Raw genomic sequence first — 20,516 nt, 5'->3', positions numbered from 1 at the left:
CTAGAACTAGCAGTGGTCATATACGTGGAGCCCTAACTAAATTGTGTGCAAAGTAACGGGTAACTACTAGCAGTGCAGATATGAAAGATAAAATAGTCTAACTTTTACTATACATTTAAAGACTTATAAAATCTATCTTAGTTGCCTTTTGACAGAATCAAGCTCTCAGAGCTGTATATGTATACATATTTTCTTGATAGGAAAAAAGCAAAATAAACTATGGATAAAAAAATACTAAGACTGGATTACATTGTAATGGCCATGAATACACACAATTTATCATATTTTCTTGATCGTAGTAAGATGGAAAACTTAACATTGGCGTCAAAAATATAAATCACTCGAACCAGAAGTGCTCATACAGGTTCACAACCGATAAAATTGTGTGCAAAACTGCGGCTACTTATTGGTCCTTCATATATATGAGTTGATAAAATATATAAGACAGTGAGAAGGTTGTCTGACAGTAAACTATGGATCATTTTTACCATAACTGCCACTGTGTTGATGATTTTCCTCACTAAGGACTAAAACAGGAGTACCATCTGTAACTTTGGATCTTCTCTACCTTCTTTGAAGACCTTAAATCAGTGATATTATGTAGTAAGGAACGTAAATTCCTCACCAAATCCATGAATCAAATTATCATAGGTTTCAGTGGCTGTTAACATGAGCTGAAAATAATAATTTATTGCACAATGTTGCTCACAAAAACTTGCTATTATAGATCTGTAGGTGACCACTCTTTAAGAACATAATCAATAACTAATGGTACTGTTCTGACTAAGATAGATTTTTGTAGTGTCTAGTGATAAGCAATAAGTTCAAAAGATTTCAGAAAAACCTGTTGACTCACTCAATTGGTAATTCCAGACTCAATCTCAGTTCTTATGGAACAATCCTCATATCTTGTATATGTTTAAGGTAATTAAATTTTACTATAGCTATAATCTGATTCATAGATATTTCTAGGAAGGATAGCCACTCACACAAGAAATGAAATATGTTATTTAATGTCATTCATCACAACCTAGTATAGAACACAGTTGCTTCATATAAACTATTAAATCGATTGACAAAAAAAGCATGTAATGATTGAAAAAACTATTTATTTTATTTTAATCTATTTAACCATTTCTTGAAGTACTCGTCCACATTTTTCTAACACTGTATATTTGTAATAGATAATTATAATATAGAGATTGAGAACAGCTTCTTCCCTTACCACCGCCCTTGAATTATAAGATGATAGATAGGTTTGAACCCCCATATTTAAATTCTTGATAAATGATTGCCTTATCTTAAAGCCAGGAAATATAATATTGAAACTTTCAATATGCATTTACAAAGTAACCTACGATTGAAGTCATTGACAAAGCGCTGTCGATTGAGAATGGAAGCGTATTGTCAATGGCATCAATATCTTTTCCAAAACGATTCACAATTCTTCCAGTTGGAGTTGTGTCAAAGAAGCTCATAGGACACTGCAGAATATTGGATAGCATTGAATCATGAAGGTGCTTAGATGCCAAGATTGTTCCAAATGCCAAAGTGACTGCACTTGCCACTGCCGAAACCACTGTCAACACAAAAACCAAAATTTAAATACACAAACACACAAGTACACAATATAAAGGAAAAGTCAATCTACCTGGTAATCTTCGATTGATTGCAATTACAAAAGTAAACAGATGATATGAAGTGCCCCCAATGTAATGATCCCTCACTCTTTGGGTGACACCAAAATTTTTGGCACCATCCAGATTCTTTACCTAAAATTATTTATATTTAGTTAAATTCTAAATTTAAACTATTGATATTTTAATATTCTATAAAAAGATACCTCAGCTTAAACATGCTTAGTATTGCAAACACTATTTTGATACAAAACTCCTAATAAATTTTGTTTGGTCTAAAAACATAGGTCTATTACAATTTTTCACATGCCAATTGAGTGTTAAAAATTGTTAATATTAGGTCGCTTTAGTTGTTAATCCTGGAAAATGAAATAAAGAGAAAACCTAAAGTATCAAACAGATTAGATATTTGTAATAAACCAACATGGAGTTACAATATGATTTTAAGAAGTTCATCTAGAATGAACCAAAAATGAAAAGGCCCACCCTGGCCCCTCTTTTTTGCCGCCATCTTGTTTCTACTGTGATGATTGCCATTTAATATTAGCCTCTGGTCAGTCGTAGGTGGTTGGTCTGTGAATGCAGACCTAAGGTGACCTGTATCCTGCAGTTTCAGTTTTAATAATTAGTGTTGTGCTTGTTTTTATTAAGTCCATGTTTTAGAGTTAGAGAAGTTGACACACAACATAGTGGTTGTGATTTCTGACTTATGCGTGTCACAACGCTCTGGTACGATTTGTTTATTTGAACCTAGATTGTAATTATGTGTTAGGTTAGATTGTAATTATGTGTTTATTCACCTGAAGAAGAGATCAGATTGCAGGTTTTGAAATGCAGTACTACTGATTTTTTTATATTTTCTTGGTCTGGAAACAAGGCAAAATCAAATATGGAACAAAATCTACTAAGACTGAAGTACATTGCAACGGCCAATATAGATTCCACAGATTTTCTTGATCGTGGCAATAAGGCAAACTCAACATTGATATAGGAAATATAATTCACTCGAACCAGAAATGCTCATACATGTGAAAAGCCTACTAAATTGTGTGCAAAGCTGCAGAAACTGTTCGTGTTTAATAAAAAGTGTAAATGCAATGGCTCTCATTGTTTTTTTTGGCAACTTAACTAGGACGAGATAATACTGGAACAACATTATACAGCATGTGATTGAATACTATAATCAATATATTTTCATCAAATAAGACTTCTTAGTACTGTCTATTGTTTGGAAACATTATAACATATGTTAAAACCACTACATTAGCCTCATAGAATAGGCATATTTTTTATCTTTAACTTTATAAGTTTCCTCACTTCATCAACTGTTATAATTACACATAGATATATTCCTATAATTTCTTTACATTGCTGTTGAGTTTGGCTTTGTCACATGAGCGTCTCATATAATATAGGTGAATCACTCACTATACCAGTAACAGGTTTGCTGCTTTGTATTGATACACTGTATGTAGAGTAATCTTCTGTATCCAATAAGTTCTTATGAAAGTGAACAAGATTTTCAATAACGGTCTCATTCCTTATGCTCATTTACAAAGAAAACCAATAATAAAAAGATTATCCTTTTCTGTAATATTTCATAGACAACATCATTGTTAATAAATATGTAAAATTCATCAATGTGGATTTTATAGAATTACAAATGTTGTGAATTATCATGGAATTTACTGAGTACGTAGTTTAGTTCTCATCAAGGTATTAGGAAACAACTAAAGAAGACTCACTCTGGCCAAAACCGAGCACAGTGTAGATCTCCAGGTAAAAGTTGCGCTTATTTAAGTCCTGAACTCCGTCCACAACAGCTGTTGAGTCCTTAGTCCAAGCTGACAACCAGATGTTAGCTAAAACTGCCAGGGCTTGTGACAACATTTGAAAGCCCAATGTCAAGAGAGAAATAATTATGCCAGCAGACTTAACGTAGTGACCATACACACTCCACTTGACCTAAAACCAAAAAATTTTAAGTAATTAAATGTCCACAATAAAACACCAACCAGACATTAAAAAATAGTCTTGTTTAAAAAAAACAACAATTTTAAAATGATTGGTAGATTTTGTGTACAGTTGCCTTTTTTAAATATAAATCAATTTATTAGTTTTTAAGTAAGTTAAATTTATTCAAAGTTGTTGTTATCATGACCCTTATTTGGCTGGCCTATTAATTTATTGTATTTTTTGTAACATTTGGAAGTTCCTGTCATAAAATCTTAGAAGAAATCCAAACAGATATAAGCACATTAAGTGGTTTCTTAGCAATATCAAGATCATGATCTAGATAAACAAGTTGTATGAATATGAAAACCATTTAATTGAATTGTCAATTTGAAATAACTAAGAAAAATGTTTACAGATTAATATCAGCAGCCATACTGAGGATGGCATACAAGTTCAGTCCTCCTCAGGGGATATTAAATACAATCAAATCAAGTTTGGTTGGAATCGGTTAAAGAATAAGATCTCTTATAATATTCCATCATAGTATTACTATTTTATTGTTTACTTTTCACAAAGTTATATGGCAGCCACCTTAAAAACTTACAAGAACAAAAACTGTTGAAAATTAATTAAGAATACTAAAGTCTTTTTTAATTGTGCTCTACAACGTTTAATATCAGAGACAACTGTATCATTTAATGTGAATTTACGAGGGCAAATCAAATATAAACGGTAATTTTGCTGTTGACTGTACCAAACACGTTCGAACGTGATGCGGCTGTGGGCGATTGTCGTTTTGCTTAATAGGAGTGGGGGGGACTGCTTGCTTCACACTAGCGTTGTGTTCTGCCTTCAGTACAGCCAGTCCGAGTGAGAGGTACATCCATCTGTTGCGCAATGCATCGTCATTAAATATTTTTAACAAATGAAGGTGTTAAGCCTTCAGAAATTTTTACTCGTTTGCAGGCACAGTTTGGGGACACTACTCTGTCTCAAAATCGAGTGTATACGTGGGCCAGAGAATTTAGGGATGGCCGAGAACGTGTTGAAAACGAAAGTCACGGTCGACGCCCAAGGTCTAGTCTTACAGATGACAACATTAGTGCGGTTCGACGGCTTATTGAAGGTGATCGCCGGTTAACTGTTCAAGAAATCTCGTCGGAAATTGGTATCAGCTACGGGAGTGTTCAGTCTGCAATCACAGACCACCTTGGCTTCAGAAAAATTAGTGCTCGCTGGGTTCCGAGGTTGTTGACCGGAAATCAAAAACAGGTCAGGTCGGAGATTGCTGGGAGACTTCTGCAACGATTTCAAGAAGAAGGTGAAGATTTTTTGAGGCGTATCGTCACATGTGATGAGACGTGGGTCCACCATTACACTCCCGAATCGAAAATGGCAAGTAAGGAGTGGCGAAGGAAGGATGAAGGCTGCCCAGTGAAAGCCAAAACTCGTCTCTCAGCCGGAAAAGTTCTTGCAACAATTTTTGTTGACTCAAGGGGAGTTATACTCATTGATTTTCTTCACGATCAACGAACAGTGAATGCGGCTTACTACTGCCAGGTGCTAAAGTCAGCAAAAACCAGTTACCGGAACAAAAGACAAGGTATGCCCATTAGAGATGTCATCCTTCTCCATGACAACGCAAGGCCTCACACCGCATTGTTGACAAGGGATAAATTTGAAGAAATGGGCTGGGAAACTCTCGAACACCCTCCTTACAGTCCAGACCTGTCCCCTTGTGACTATTTTTTCTTTGCGCCCCTGAAAGAACCACTTGGAGAAAAACGATTTGAAAACAATGAAGACGTTGAATAGCACGTGTGCGATTGGTTAACAACTCGCCCTCAATCTTTTTATGAACAGGGAATATTCAAGCTTCCAAATCGGTGGCAGAAATGTGTAGATAATGCAGGAGACTACATTGAAAAATTTTGAAGGTATAGTTTCTATATAATATTATTCAATAAATATAATTTTGAAAATTACCGTTTATATTTGATTTGCCCTCGTAATACATGATTTTCTTAGTTCAGTAAGGCAATTTAATTAAGTTTCATGATGTAGTACCAATTGAAAAAGTTCAAATCATAACAAAAAAGATACTGCTGTGATTGTCAACGTAAAGTCCTGGTGTTTTGGGTGATCAAGCTAGCTTTGGTACTGCAGTAAGTTATGCTAACTGTATTATAACACGTTATACTCACACTGCCTGTCTCTGTTTTCTCAGTCTGGATCAGCTTGTCTAAGTTAAAGCGACTCTGGTCACAGCCTGTGTCTTCAGGTATTGAACTGTTACACATACACAGTGGTCAGTTTGTTAAAGAGCAGAGTGTACTGAAACTCCCTTAGGTTTTGTCCCATTAGAACAACAATAAATCTTAAACTATTTTAATTGTTTGTTTTGGTTGCAAAGTTTGCAAGATTTCTCATTTATACGTGGGTTGTTTTGTAAGTCCTTAGAAAAAGATAGAAAATCTAGTTTTCAGCAAAAAGTTTTTTTACTTCTCAAGATAATTTTTTTTCAGCTCTATACATTTTTTCAAATTTTGTAAGCCATCCAAAAAATATGATTTCAGAGGAAGTCCTTCAAAATAAGCATTTGTTTGCTTAATAACCTCCTTTTCTGAAGTGAAGCATCATCCACCAAGCCATTTTTTCAAATTCGGAAATAGGAAAAAGTCACTACGGGCCAAATGTGGTGAATATGATGGATGTTCCAATGTTTCGAACTTTAATTCAGCCATTTTGGCTGTTGATCACATAATTGTTCTCAGTTAGCAAATGTAGCACCCATCTCGCAGAAATTTGTATTACTAACAATTTGTTATGCAAAATTGAAGCAACTACACCTTGTGATATCCCTGTAGACTCAACTTTTTCACGTACTTTAATTCATTGATCATTCAAAATCATTTCCTGGATTTTTTAAATAATTTCAGAATAGACACTTCCCTTGGTCGTCCCGATCGATGTTCATCATTTGTAGATGAACAACCAGGTTTAAAATCGTTTTCCCAATTGTAAATTGTTGTAAACACAGGAGCAGATGTACCATGAACTGCATCCAACTCATTTGAGTTCTTTTGGCGTATGATTCCTTTCAAATAAGAATGTGTTATCACCACATAAAACTCACTTTTCTCCATTATTATAAACAAAGAAAAGTTGTTTACTTCAATCATCAATAGCAACGAAACTATGCAATGAACCGAGCTGAAATTTTGACAGCTGTCTAATCAATAATGTTGCTTACGTACAATTTGTTCAATCCTTTGAGCCCCATCTCTAGGATTTTCTAAGAACTTATTGAATGATCCTTGTAGACGAGAAATAGACACGTCAAGAGAGCCTTGTATTCTTCACTTGGTAAACCTATTGTAAATTCAGTGTAATTGAATTTGTATTTCTGTGACAGTAACATTAGACAACAAATGTGTATTCATATTAAAGGTATACAAGAAATGTATTACTTTTTAGTATTTTAATGGGAACAAAAAATTAAATGGTTTACTAAGCTAGTATTTCACTAACTAATTATAAAAATTGAAATTGTGTGAAAATATGTACAACAATCCTTAAGAATGTGTTATGTTATTTCACACCAACCTATCAGTAATGACTGCAGCTCTTAAAGATCCAGATCTTCTCAGTAATGCTGACTCTGAAGACCCACATCTACTCAGTAAAGTAGATTTTGTAGATGCAGATCTACTCAATGCAGCTGACACTTCAGACCCAGATCTGCTCAGTTGTAACTTAGTTTTTAAAACGGCTTTGTCAATGTCATCATCAATCATTTCTTCAATCTCTGTGAACAAAAAAGATTTAATTGTAATAGGTTTGTTACAGAAATGCATCATTGTAATTATTACAAAGTAAAATTAAGTTATATAACTCACAAAAATTGGAAAACACAAAATACAAGTTGTGTCACAGTATCACCTCTAAAACGTACAAAAATTAAAACTACCAATATATTATAACAACACACACACACAAAGCCACAATAAATCATTCATGTCTCTGCTTGTCGACTCAGAGGTATTGAGGATCATATTAGAGGTATTCGTAGTCGGGAACAGTTTCAGGGGGTGCTTAGGGTCTGTGGGTAGTTAAAATTGTATTATTTGGTGTGACGAGTGTATATTAAACTAAGAATAAAGATTAAAATCAAAATATCCCACCTGGCATAATAGGAAGATTAGGTATTTACTCTAGATTAGATAAAAACTTGACTTCTAAAATATCGACACCAGAGACACCTAGACTACTAGTGTGCTCGAGGTGAAGAGGTATTTTCATTGTCTCATCAGGCGCACAATTGAGTGCACTACAATGTTTTATACACAATTTAATGTAGATCAAGTAGTTGGGTTAATTGATTGTCCCAGTTGTTGTACCATTTGTGGTAGTTCAAGTATTAAGTTATGGTGTATTGCCCAACGTTGGTGGTGCCATATGATGAAGTTCCAAATGTGATGTTGGTTCTAATATGGTGATGATTAAATCAATGTCCGATGTAGGCTAAGATGAACATGTTGAATTATGTTATATGACGTAGTTCTAATTCAAAGTGAGGTTATGTTCACCGGAACAATGGTCACTGCATATGTTGAAGAACCAATGTCATTGAGTTTAATAATTATTTATGTTGACTGCATGTATTGTTCGGACTTTTTGTAAAATTGTGTGTGTAATTACTTGATTGAGAAGTAATACCAATGAAGTCCAGTTAGTAAAACACCATACTCACCAATTAGATGATAATATCAATCTTCAGGATAATAATTTCTTTGTATCGAACTCATATAAATATATTTTGTGTACTTCAATGTAATTCCACTCACTAATTTAATTTACTTGCACATGAGACTCTGAATGTCGGTATACACTTGTTCTTTTATAACATAATAATCAAATTCAAGTATGAAGTATGTTACGATATTAATTGCACTACATTCTGTAATTTCCAATAGGTACTTTACAAATTTAATCAAAACAAAATTTTGTAAAAACATGTTTTCTAGCACAAGGACCACCAACACACGTTCTCTCCCATTAACAGATCAGGCAAGAAGAAGTGTTAGGTTTTCATATTTAGTTATAATAATTAATCAAATTTTACGCATTAATATAGTCTTTTTACTAATAACCAGAATTGTATGTTATTTAGAACTGCTCTTTGCCCACCATTGTTCGATACCATTTTTTTTATAAGCCATCTATTTCCACTTATCTTTGTACACACACACACACACACACCCACCTGCATTCCAAATCTATAGTGGTCCGATTGTCACGTGGTATGAGGTGACTTCTGTCGACCAATCAGGCGTCCAGGACGCCGGACAAGAAAAGCTCCCCAAGGCATCTCTCCAGTTCTTCTAAAGACTCTGTCTCGCTAGGTTGTACGTCAACACCAGCTTTAACCAAGTTCGGGCCGTGCCCCCTTGTCTTGTCTCTTGTGAACCGTAAGCCGTTCTATGGTAATTAACAGTCCCCTTGCCGGACATTATTTGGTTAACGAGCCAAAAGTAACTTTGTCTCAACGTTCGTGAGTGAACCGAAAACAGTGTCAAGTGAAGGTGGAATCTTCATGGTGGAATCTTCATCCATCAACAAGGACTCCCCCTGCTCAACGTTCCTTGGAAGCAACCCAGGTCGAACTACAATCAACCCAACTTCATGTGTGTCGAGGTGTCAGACAATGGACGGTGCAAGGTAACAGTGTTTCATCATTCTTATCATGGTCCTTCGCAACTAAAGACAATTCTCTTCTCAACCAAGATTAAAAAATCCTCAACTAATACGGACATTTTTGGACATTTTAATAGAAAACGAAAATCATTTTAATAACACCTGTATTTTTGCTTTAATTGTGTGCCTTTTTTCTAATACTATGTTTTGTGATCTCATTTCGTATTTTTATTTTTCCCATTCGACTAATTGTTATTCTTAGAAAATCAACGTATGGGCTCCACCTGCTCAGCTATCGAAGTATGAGTTTTTAAATATTAGACATTTTACTGGTCCTTCGAATATAATTGCGAACCGCCAAGCCGGATCTCCTAACATACCTTTTGGTCCTTCTGACCGGATCTAACAAGAAGGCTGAGCAATCCGGTACAATTGCAAGGTCTATAGAGCTCTTTCAGCCTCCGACCCAAACTAATACGTTTTACCTTGATGTTAGTTAATATCGCCAATAGATTTTAAATTTCCTTAGTAAGTTAATTATCGCAATTAAATGACTCAAATTGATTGCAGTACAGCTTTGACTTATCTTTTGTTTTATTAATTATTTTAGTCTTACATGTAATAATCAGCTGCTTGTAATATACAAAAATTTCCACTTACCGATCTTGCCATGAGCTAATTGAAATTTAAATTTGAACTATTTTGATCTGTTACAAATCTCTAACTGCACTGGAGCAAAGATGTAGTGAGAAGGGTTAATTCAATATGAATAGTAAGTTTTAGCTCCAGTTCACCTTACACTTAGTGCAGCATCTCGAATTTTAAACTGCCACAAACTTGACTCCTGGATTTTGGAGTCATGCTCATCTAAAGTGATCCAAAAAAAGCCAGTGATGAAGAAGTTGGAGCTAAAATATACAATCACACTGAATCAACCCATTCCACAATAGTTATGTTATGTGTGGATTTCCTTATACAGTACATCTTCTGTACACAAGTACACATGAACCGAGTTCAATCTTACTCAAATATCTTACCGTTACAAAGTTTGCAGTTTTAGGATTTGTAACTAAACATTCAAGCTTGAAGCTTAGACTTTTATCTTTAGAAATGCATGTATGCATATACCTGATACCTGATGTCTTCCTCATTGACCAGCGTTGCTGGATTGAAAGCGTCACAATAAAATAAATAACTAACTAAATTTTACTATTTACAAATGCAAGTGGCGGCAAGGCTAGGCTATGCTGCTCGCGTTCTCGAAAAAATCTCTGATTGAGTAGAGAGGGTTGGCCAGGGACCACTTCCTAAGCCTGCATTCAAAGTCCCTGCTCTCAAGAGCTTTAAGATGTTGAGGGAGGCAGTTGTACATTCTTACTGCTAATGCTGGGAAACAATCTCTTGTCTTGCCTAGCCTACAGGAGACTGTATTTAGTTGTGAGCTGTTCCTCAGCCTGTAGGCATCCTGAGCTTCACCCCTAGTTCCGAAGGCTGCAAGGTTTTCCTTGACATGTAACAAGCTGGTGACAACATACTGGCTAAAAACCGTTAAGATCTTAAGTCGGTTGAACAAGGGCTTGCAGTGATCTAAGAAGCCTGCAGATGAGATGATACGCACAGCATGTTTTTGCAGCAATAAAATTTCAGCACATCCAGAAGAATGGCCCCAGAGCAGCAGACCGTAGAGAATGTGGCTATGAAACAGCCCATGATATATAGTGACAAGATGTTTTTCCGTCAATAGAGGCTTCAGTCTGCGCAACAACCAGGTCACTCGAGACAGTTTCTTACTCAGTTCTGCCACATGCCCGTTCCACGTAAGTTTGGAATCGAGAGTAAAGCCCAAAAGTTTAACACTCCCCACTGTATGGTTAGCTAGAGATAAGGTGCATGTTAACTCCTGCGTTTTGGAAAGGTTTAGACTGAGTTTGTTGGCTGAAAACCATTCCTTAGCTCTGTCATAGACTTGGAGCGCTTGAGCTCTCGCATCTTCAGGTGTGGGTCCCGCTTTAAAGAATGTAGAATCATCTGCGAACAGAAGTACATCACCCACCAACTCTAGGTCATTAATTAGTACCAAGAAGAGTAAGGGTCCGAGAACCGAGCCCTGAGGCACACCGTGCATAACAGGCAGCGGTTTGGATGAAGCACCGTTAACAGAAAATATTTGTTCTCTTCCCTCCAGATAAGAATGGAACATTTGAAGAGGCTGCCCTGTAACTCCGTACAACTCAAGTTTTCCTAAGAGTATACTGTGGGAAACACAATCAAAGGCCTTGCTGAGATCTGCAAGAATCAGCGCTGTTGACTGCTTTGCTTCAAAAGATTCCAACACTTCTGCCACAAGTTGACGCATAGCAGTTGTAGTTGAGTGCTGGCCTCTAAAACCATGCTGTGATGCCGAAAAAAGATGGTTCCTATCCAAGTGATCGACTAGTTGCTTCTTCATTACTGTTTCAAAAATTTTGCTGATAATAGGAGTCAATGAAATGGGTCTGTAGCTCTCTCAGACTTATAAATTATGAGTTTATAATATTTTATAGCTCTCTCAACCATTATTTATCAGATCTTCTAGTATTTTATACTGTTATGTGGTGGACACTATCTAGAGGGATATTTTTTATATTGCTAAGATGCTGGCTGCACCATGCATGCACTGGTGGCTAGAGACATTAGTGTCAGAATGTTCAGAAACTATAAATACTCTTTAATCTTGATAACATGATCTTTAAGCCTTTTTTTGGTTGGTATTACTTTCAATAGTTAAAGTATCATAGAAATAGTCTGATTTGGGGGCAGCTGATAAAATTTGATTATGATAGAATGTGAGTTTTTAACTGATGAATGAGAAAATCAAGAAGAAAATCTATAAACATTGAAGGTAACAAGATCTAGAATGAAAAATTTGGAATCTAACGTAAGTATGAAGTGTTTAAGGAAAAAAATACTTTGTAAAAGTTCTATCTAGTAGTCATATCTTTAACAAAGGCTTTACACTACCTGTACAGAGGAAAGAAGATCTTCATAAAGTACAAAAGTTCAAAAGTTTTAAAGTCAAAGACAATATCAGTCTATAGATGTTACAAGTGCCAAAGGTATAAGCATTTCATCAAACACTACAATAAAATGAAACCCAGTTGCTTGCACTGTGCTCAGAAATTACAAGGCTTGTTTGTATAAGAACGTGAGAGGAACAGGGAGAACAACTTTAGAAAAGTGTTCAAAAGAGGGTCTCGCACATGTGTTGATGTGATGCAGAATAGAAAAGTTGTTCAGTTTTTGAAAGAGCTATAAAAAGAGAAAATGTTGTATGTTATATAGTTGTATGTATACTGTATACCGAGTATACAGACTGAATTTGCAATCTATATAAAGGTGTGAAAATAAGAAGAAAACAGAAAAAAGGAGAGGAACAATTAAGAAAGAACTGATGATTCTTAATGCTAAGAAGAGTGCAAGGAAAATAAATACTAGATGTAATAAGGCAAATGTGATCTGGTAAATAAGTCTCCAACTTGATGTAGGGATGAAGGAGGAACTTAGGGGTTCGATGTAACATCTACATATCACAAAGGCAACCATAACATCTGTTACTGTAATTGTATGTAAATATAATTAATTATAGCTTGAATTGGAAACTTTTGGGGTGTAAAAAAAGTAACTGTAGGAAAAAACTGCATAATTTGATTTAATGTTTCTAATATTGAGTTAATTGAATACACTGCTAATGTGAAGTACTTTTTTGAATTGTGGTTTTCAGTTGATCTGTACAATCGACTAAACTTTCTTACCTGATTCAAGCTCAGGATCATTAGTAGCCATGATGTGCTGCTCTAGAAAGTTAGAGAATTCTCCTTTTTTGGCCAACAACTCTTTGAATGTTCCAATTTCTGTAATCTCCCCTGCTTTCAGCACCACAATGTTATCCACTTTATTTAGGAAATTAACAGAGTGAGTCACCAGTATCCTGGTCTATGAAATCAGAAAACAATTTAATTCAACTTACATTTGTTTTACAAATAAGATACAATTATTTATTAGATAAATTAGCTTTGATCAATTAAAAAAATAAAGTAACTTTTATTCTAAGTTATATATTAACCTTATGTTTCAGCACTCCTGTAGGTCCAATGACATTTTCAAATATGTGTTTGCCGACATGAGAGTCCACAGCACTGAGAGGATCATCCAGCAGGTAAATATCTGCATCATTGTATACAGCTCGAGCCAGGCTTACTCTCTGCTTCTGGCCCCCACTCAGATTGATACCCTAGAGACATGAGATAGTCATGAAAGTACATATCATTGGAAGGATCATTCAGCAAAAAATCTGCATCATTATACATGGCTTGAGGAGCCAGACTCACTCTCTACTACTTATGATGTCCACTCAGATTGATGTTTACAAATGTAACACTCATGTGACACTCATAAATATCCATATCACCAAGAGGAACATCATTCAAATAAATCTGTATCACTGTACATTTTCTGTTGAAGAATTCCTAAAAATTAATGAGTATAATTTAAAAAAAACTGTCATTTATTTACACTCAGTATGACATATCTTCTAAGCACTGTCTTGTGCATCTACTGTTTTAGTAAATAATTATTATTATTTAAATAACTCAGGATTAATTATATGTACTGCTGAAAGATCATTCTCAATATAAAAACAGGTCAAGAACTTTTTTTAGGAACAAAATGGGGTCTTACTTACTGTCCACTCCGAGAAAATATAAGTTGTCTTGACCCCCTCCCCCAAAACTTTTTTTCTGGCTAAGTTCCTGAACGCTGACAACTATACATCTGAAAAGTGTTCCTTTATGCTGATAGTAAAGAATTGCCCCACCACCATGACCTGCACGACTATAACACCTGGCATAGATCCAGTACACCCTTCCTGCACACTACCTTTCATTATATGAAAAGAAGCCATCATCTATATCAGCCCAAAATTGTAAAACCATTTACCAGCTGAAATAAGAAACCTGGAATAGAGAAGATGCTCAAGAGAAAGCTCAACGACTGGCTATCACAGAAACCCTTCTAATCACTGCAAGAGTGTCTACGTCATGAAGACATCTACAAATTTTATGATTTTAATATAAATATTATTATATATTATGATGCCATCACAACTCAAGATGTTTTGTGAATAAAGAATATGTATTGTAAGTTGGTTAGAGTTACTTATTACCTTGTGATAACTTATACCCTCATTATAAAGGTCTTAATCTTTCTGCTGACAATTCCATTACTCATTTCAATCTCATAAGACCATCTATAGTGTAATGTTCTCAGCAAGATTGAACAATATAAAAGGTCTGCAGAAGGTAAACTTTCTAACCTATCAACAAATTTCATTAGTACCATACTTATTTTATTAATGACATCTTGATGTTAAGTTAGACATTAAAAATTTAATAATTACTAGGAATTTATGCTACTTCACATACTGATTTTAAGTTGGGTTTTTATTCATGTCACCTTTCTTTGTGCCTAAAGGCAGCTATTTTGTTTTAGTTTCATTAAAAACAAGATCATGTTTTGAGCAATAGTCTTGCACTATGTTCACTAAGATTTATGTGTTGATCTCTAGGGATTCCACAGTCTGAGAAGATGCGGGAAGTACTGTATCATCAGCAAACATAACAACATGACTGTAACTGTGCACATATGCAGGGAGATAGATAGTAAGCAAAAAAATAACACTAGACCCAGTACTGAGCTCTGGGGTACTTTACTGCAATGCTGAGCACTATAGTCTGTGAACACTTATAGAAATTATTAGTACATTAGAAAGATCTTATGTCTAAAATATAAGAGAAACAGATTATACCTACTTTTCTAATTTATATTTGTTCTGATCTTATAATAATTTGTATTACAATATATTCTCACCTTTTCTCCAATCTCGGTGGAATCTCCACAGGGTAGCATATCAAAATCTTCAGTGAGGGCACACGATTTTACCGTATTTAAGTATTTATTATTGTCAACCTTGCTTCCAAATAAAATATTTTCTTTAGCTGTAGCATTCTGAATCCAAGCCTGTTGAGGCACATATGCTATTCTGCCCTGCACAATATAAAAATAGTACCATATTATTTTACAGAAAGACTAGTAATAGTACTAAATTAAATCTAATATATGTTATATCCAGGTCATCACAAAATAATGAACAATAAGAGGGTCATTATTACCAATCATAACAAAAATATTTATTGTAAAATAAATAGCAGTTGTTTAAAAAAATAGAGGTATAGATGTATTCTGATCTTCCATTTAGTTCTCAAAAATTATTCTTTTAACCTTAAATTTTGCCTAAGGTTAGTGAGCAATGAACTACAAAGTATATATTTATTGACAAATATTGGATGTAAACAAATCTAAGAAATAGAAATGCAACAGCATAGCTGGTGGGGTTATAGTCCCAAACCATTTTTGTAATTCTGGAATTTTAGAATTAGAACAGTTCAATCCCCAAAGAAATCCTTGGATTCAAAAGTCCGATTTTAAAGTTTTATAATGTAAATTTGACAACAAAAATTTGAAATAATTTCAAACATTTTAAATTATTTTATTCATTCCTATATATAATTATGTGGTAAATTGTATCATATCAGTGTCAACAAAATTGGTACTATTTAAAATAATTTTTGTGAAATAAATTACAATACAAATACAAGCTCATAACATTAAATATATACGACTATCATCGTCTTATTTACCTATGTTTTATATCACACAAGTTTTGTTTTAAATACATAGTGAGTGGGAGAATTGAATAAGATAAATTATGTACAAATACCTTTTTAAAAAAGTGAAAATAGAAACATCAAAACCCCTCATCTCTTTGCTTTGCTTGCCAGCGTACAATATCCTTGTTGATAAGCATTCATTTTCAATAATTGCTACGGTATGCATATGCAATAAATAAATATTAATTATTTAACAGATAGTTTAAATACGTAAATAACGAAATATAATGAGGTAAGCTCTTCCTATGAAAGTAGTACTTATTGTTGCAATTTGATTTTAATTATACTTCTTTGCAACAAATGTTTTCTATAATGACTTATTTTTAATGAAATGTCACTTTTAAATGCCGAAAAACCTGGGCTTGATATGTTGGGATCTTGGAATTGTCAAAACTAAAAACATGTCTGGGGTACTGGAATCCCTAATCCCATAATTGCAGTCCCTAATCACTTAGTAGGCAAAATTTGCTTTGTTTAAGGCTGTGGGCACAAGGTGGGAGTTTTTTTAATTGATATTTTGTTTATCAAATCTAACAAAATAGGCTAATATGTTCAGTGTACCTAATCACTTTAAATTAACTTTAGAAAAACTTTTACTTGAATGCTCTAAAGAAAATCAATTTCTCTGATTACTCTGTTCAGGGAACAGCACTTCTTCTGAGCATTACATAGTGCTCATGTAGGAGATGTAGGCTTAATTCATGTTATTAGTTACAACAGTTATTACCTGGTATGTACAAGTTACGGCAACTCTAGGGAAATTAGATACCATGGTAATTTCTTATATCAAAGTTAGTAGCACACAATTCACAACTTTTGTGAATGTGTTTACACCTCAACTATTTAATATATGATAAATTCCTCAGATGAAAACTAAAATTTCTCTGGAGCCTCTACTTTAAATTTAAAATTTAAGCTCTAAAATAAAAATTACAGTTTGTTTTTTATAGACGCACATATTTAATATTTATTATTAATATTATTTTATTGCAGATCTCAAAAGAGCACTCTACCAAAAAACACCCATCTATAACCATTATAAGACCACTGAAGACTTAGTGTACTCTATTGCTAACTAACTAAAGGAGTCTACACTGTCGACTGATCTCCAGAGGATTAAAATGCCCAAAACATTCTTGTATGTATTAAGAGCTTAGCAATATTTCACTGCACATGCAACGCATTAATACAATATTGCACAGTGTAGTAAACATCATTGTAACCTCTGCATCAGATATGATTGGAGTGGTGAACAAAATTATGTTGGACTTCTACCCACTTCTAGAGTCTCCCACAACAATATTTCAGTTTTTTTTATAAGGACAAGAAGCTGAGAAGACTCTCATTGCACTTAGTCCTAAAAAAACCTCTGCTCTTGCTAAGGAGTGACAAGATATTCAGGATGAGAAAGGTTGGGATATGGACTGGCCTCATGATGAAATCCATGAGGAAGGATTGTGGCCATTATATCTCTGTCATGTTACCTTGGAAGAATGGGCGCTCTGTAACAGCCTTTTTGGTCAAAGCGGGCAGGGATAGCACGTCCTTATAGGTTAGCACTTTAATACTTAGGAATCTCCACCAACTCCAACACTCATCCTCTGCAGTAGACTAGACCTATCAACTACACCTGCAACCCAATATCTCGACATTTGCTGTTAGTGATGTGCAGCTCCTGGACATCCATAGGGTTGCCCAGACTTAAGTAACATACCAATTTTGCTGTTCCCAATGTGGGTTCAACTGGAAAGTATAAACCAGCCAGAGGTGAACTCTCCTGTATGGTTACACACCTCACTTAGTATTCCAACTGTGGGAATTAAATCTGGTTTATATATTTTGCTACCATTAAGAATATGATTGATTTTTAGAGTTTATGGATCATTTTAGTAAGGATAAGGATAAATATTGTGAAAGTACTGTAATGAGAATAGTTTCAGATATTATGTATCATCAGCAATGTCCAAAAATGGAAATATATAAAAGTGTATAAGTTTCTAAGTCTTGAACTAGTTTATTTTTATAAGAGGTTTATTTTCTATAAGAATATGGCCTGGAAAAATGGCAGAGTAGGGAGTTTATCTGAAACACAACAATCGTCCATAATTTGTTTGCCTTACTTACCTTAGTGTTGACATAGCCAGAGATCTTGTGCATCTCCCCCAGGAAGGCAGAGATGAGAGAACTCTTGCCAGATCCAACAGCTCCCACCACTGCTACCAACTGTCCTGGCTGTATCTTGAGCGTGATGTTGCGTAGAATGGGCAATGTATCTGCTGTCCCCCAGGAGAATGTTCCACTCTCTATGATAAGAGGTTCTCCTGTACATATGCACACATTCTAATACATCTCTTGTACAGGGTAGTTATCTTCCAGATTGTATAATAGGGAATACTTAAACCAACAATTTTCTTTTAATTAGTATTTTGTTAGTTATAAACATTTATTTTCAATGTTATCAAAATAAAATTTAATTTAATATAGTTTGTCTCGTGCATTTGTGACAAGGGTAGATTAATTTAGTATTAGTTGTGAAACCTATTTTCTGAGCTGGTGGTGGTGAAACACCACGTGGTGATCTCAACAGAACTAGGATGATCTCAAAAAGTCATACCTCAGACCAAACGGACTGCAATAGTCTACGGGAGCAGATATTATCCCTGTGTTTTAGTGTTAAAGCAAAGGAGGACACATTGAAACTTAAAACTAATATCACTATACAGAAGTGTCCTCTAGCGACCGGCGCCTCCACAAGTTAGTGTTGGTGAAAAATTACTTCAAATGGGACACATGTGCCTTGCACACAAATTTTCAAGTCAACGAGATTAGTAGTTTAACAGTCACTGGTGATGTGAAACATTCTATCATGTAAGGTTTAGACCAAAGTGGCAGTAACTTTTGATTTATACCATCCACTGCTCTGCTCATAGGATTGCTCTTATACATGATCCAATCTTCCAGTTTAAAGACAACGAGCACCCGTCTAGCATGATATAACCTCATCCTATGTCTTCTAGCCTGTTGTAAGTTTTGATCATTTGGGACTACATGTTTTTGATAAGGTACCAATGAATCCAGGTTCCAAGCCAATTTCAGTGAATGAGCAATCTCGTAACCCAAAAAGAAACTGGTTGGTGATGTTTTTGGTGCTGTCATGCAATGCAGAGTTAAATGTTTATTGAAACCAATGAACGTTTCTGTCCCATGACTTATGATCCTGTTGATGAAATATCCTGAGAGCGACCTTTAGATTTTTGTTCACCCTTTCTACGAGCAAGGGATTGGTATAATAGGGCAAAGTATACATTTTTTTATTCCATACTCTAAATATATGTATGTAAATTTCTGGGAGCAAAACTGAGTTGCATTGTCAAATACAAGATATTTGGGAAACCCAAAATAAGAAAAAACATGTTTTGTGAGAAGTTTGACTGCAGAAGATGCAGTGATATATTTAACTGGTAAGAAAATGGTAAATGTTTAAAATGCATCGCCTAAAGTTAAAAGATATCAATTTTTCTGAGCTGACAATGACTTGCTCCTTCACTACAAGTATGTTCTGATTCAAACCCATCCAATGACCAAACGATTGTACCCCGTCTCGATCCTCGGTCAAAGGTCGGCGGACTTCATCTTACACACTGACCGACCTAACAGTGGCGGTAACACAACAGAGATTTTGTTTAATTGATCAAAAATACATTTATGATTCAGAATTCTTCAGGTACTTGTGTTGTGATTTTTCACTTGTTTCATAAGATGATCTGAGACCGTGTTATCTCTTATGTACTAGTTCATTTCAAAATCCTTATACACACTACATGGTAAGGCTAAATATAGAACGTAGTTTACTTTTTGGTTTAAAAAAAGCAGTTTCAGATGCCTAACTCCAGAAACCTTTAAAAACCTGTTATACTTTTGGTTGAACTTTTTGTTACATAACATGTTAGCATTAGGAATCTCCATAAGCCCTATAACAATTTAAACTTAACATCTTTAAAGTGCTATGATTAATTTTAATTCATGAATATTTCTTACTTTTGCTCTTGTCATGGGAAACTGAATCAAAATCCAGTTCGTCAGCATTCATGAAATTATCGATTCTTCTCAAAGCCACCAGAAACTGAAACATATTATAATAATTGAAAACTGTTACTATATGTGTAAATACACACACACACACACACACACACACACACACACACACACATATTATAATTATTTTTGTTTATTATTATATAAAATAATTATACTATAGAAATTAAATATTTCTTCAACTTTAGTGCTTAATATTTTGTCACTTTTCAATGATATTTAAAAGCATGTAATAGAAATATAATAAAAAATAAATAAGGTTACAAATGCATTACAAACAACTATAACATGTGGTATCTAAACATGATCTAAAAGTGATAATTGTTTTGTTATGAATGAGTCACTATGATTTGAGATCATAAAAATA

General features: G+C 34.5%; 1 protein-coding gene across 1 annotated transcript in view; it reads right to left on the bottom strand.

Annotated features, from left to right (window-relative positions):
• LOC124357014 (ATP-binding cassette sub-family C member 3-like) overlaps positions 1–20,516 on the bottom strand; it is an 82,643-nt gene that overhangs the window by 18,192 nt on the left and 43,935 nt on the right. Inside the window, exons 13-21 of the mRNA XM_046808385.1 lie at positions 20,093–20,177; positions 18,179–18,375; positions 15,195–15,371; positions 13,393–13,560; positions 13,082–13,262; positions 7,200–7,401; positions 5,798–5,882; positions 3,383–3,602; positions 1,359–1,579 (exon numbers count right to left, since the gene is read on the bottom strand). Coding sequence (XP_046664341.1) covers positions 1,359–1,579; positions 3,383–3,602; positions 5,798–5,882; positions 7,200–7,401; positions 13,082–13,262; positions 13,393–13,560; positions 15,195–15,371; positions 18,179–18,375; positions 20,093–20,177 — 1,536 coding nt within the window. The remainder of the gene's footprint in view (positions 1–1,358; positions 1,580–3,382; positions 3,603–5,797; positions 5,883–7,199; positions 7,402–13,081; positions 13,263–13,392; positions 13,561–15,194; positions 15,372–18,178; positions 18,376–20,092; positions 20,178–20,516) is intronic.

This window comes from Homalodisca vitripennis, chromosome 3 (genome assembly GCF_021130785.1).
Source record: "Homalodisca vitripennis isolate AUS2020 chromosome 3, UT_GWSS_2.1, whole genome shotgun sequence".
Classification (NCBI taxonomy): domain Eukaryota; kingdom Metazoa; phylum Arthropoda; class Insecta; order Hemiptera; family Cicadellidae; genus Homalodisca; species Homalodisca vitripennis.
This window is presented reverse-complemented; position numbering and strand designations above follow the sequence as displayed.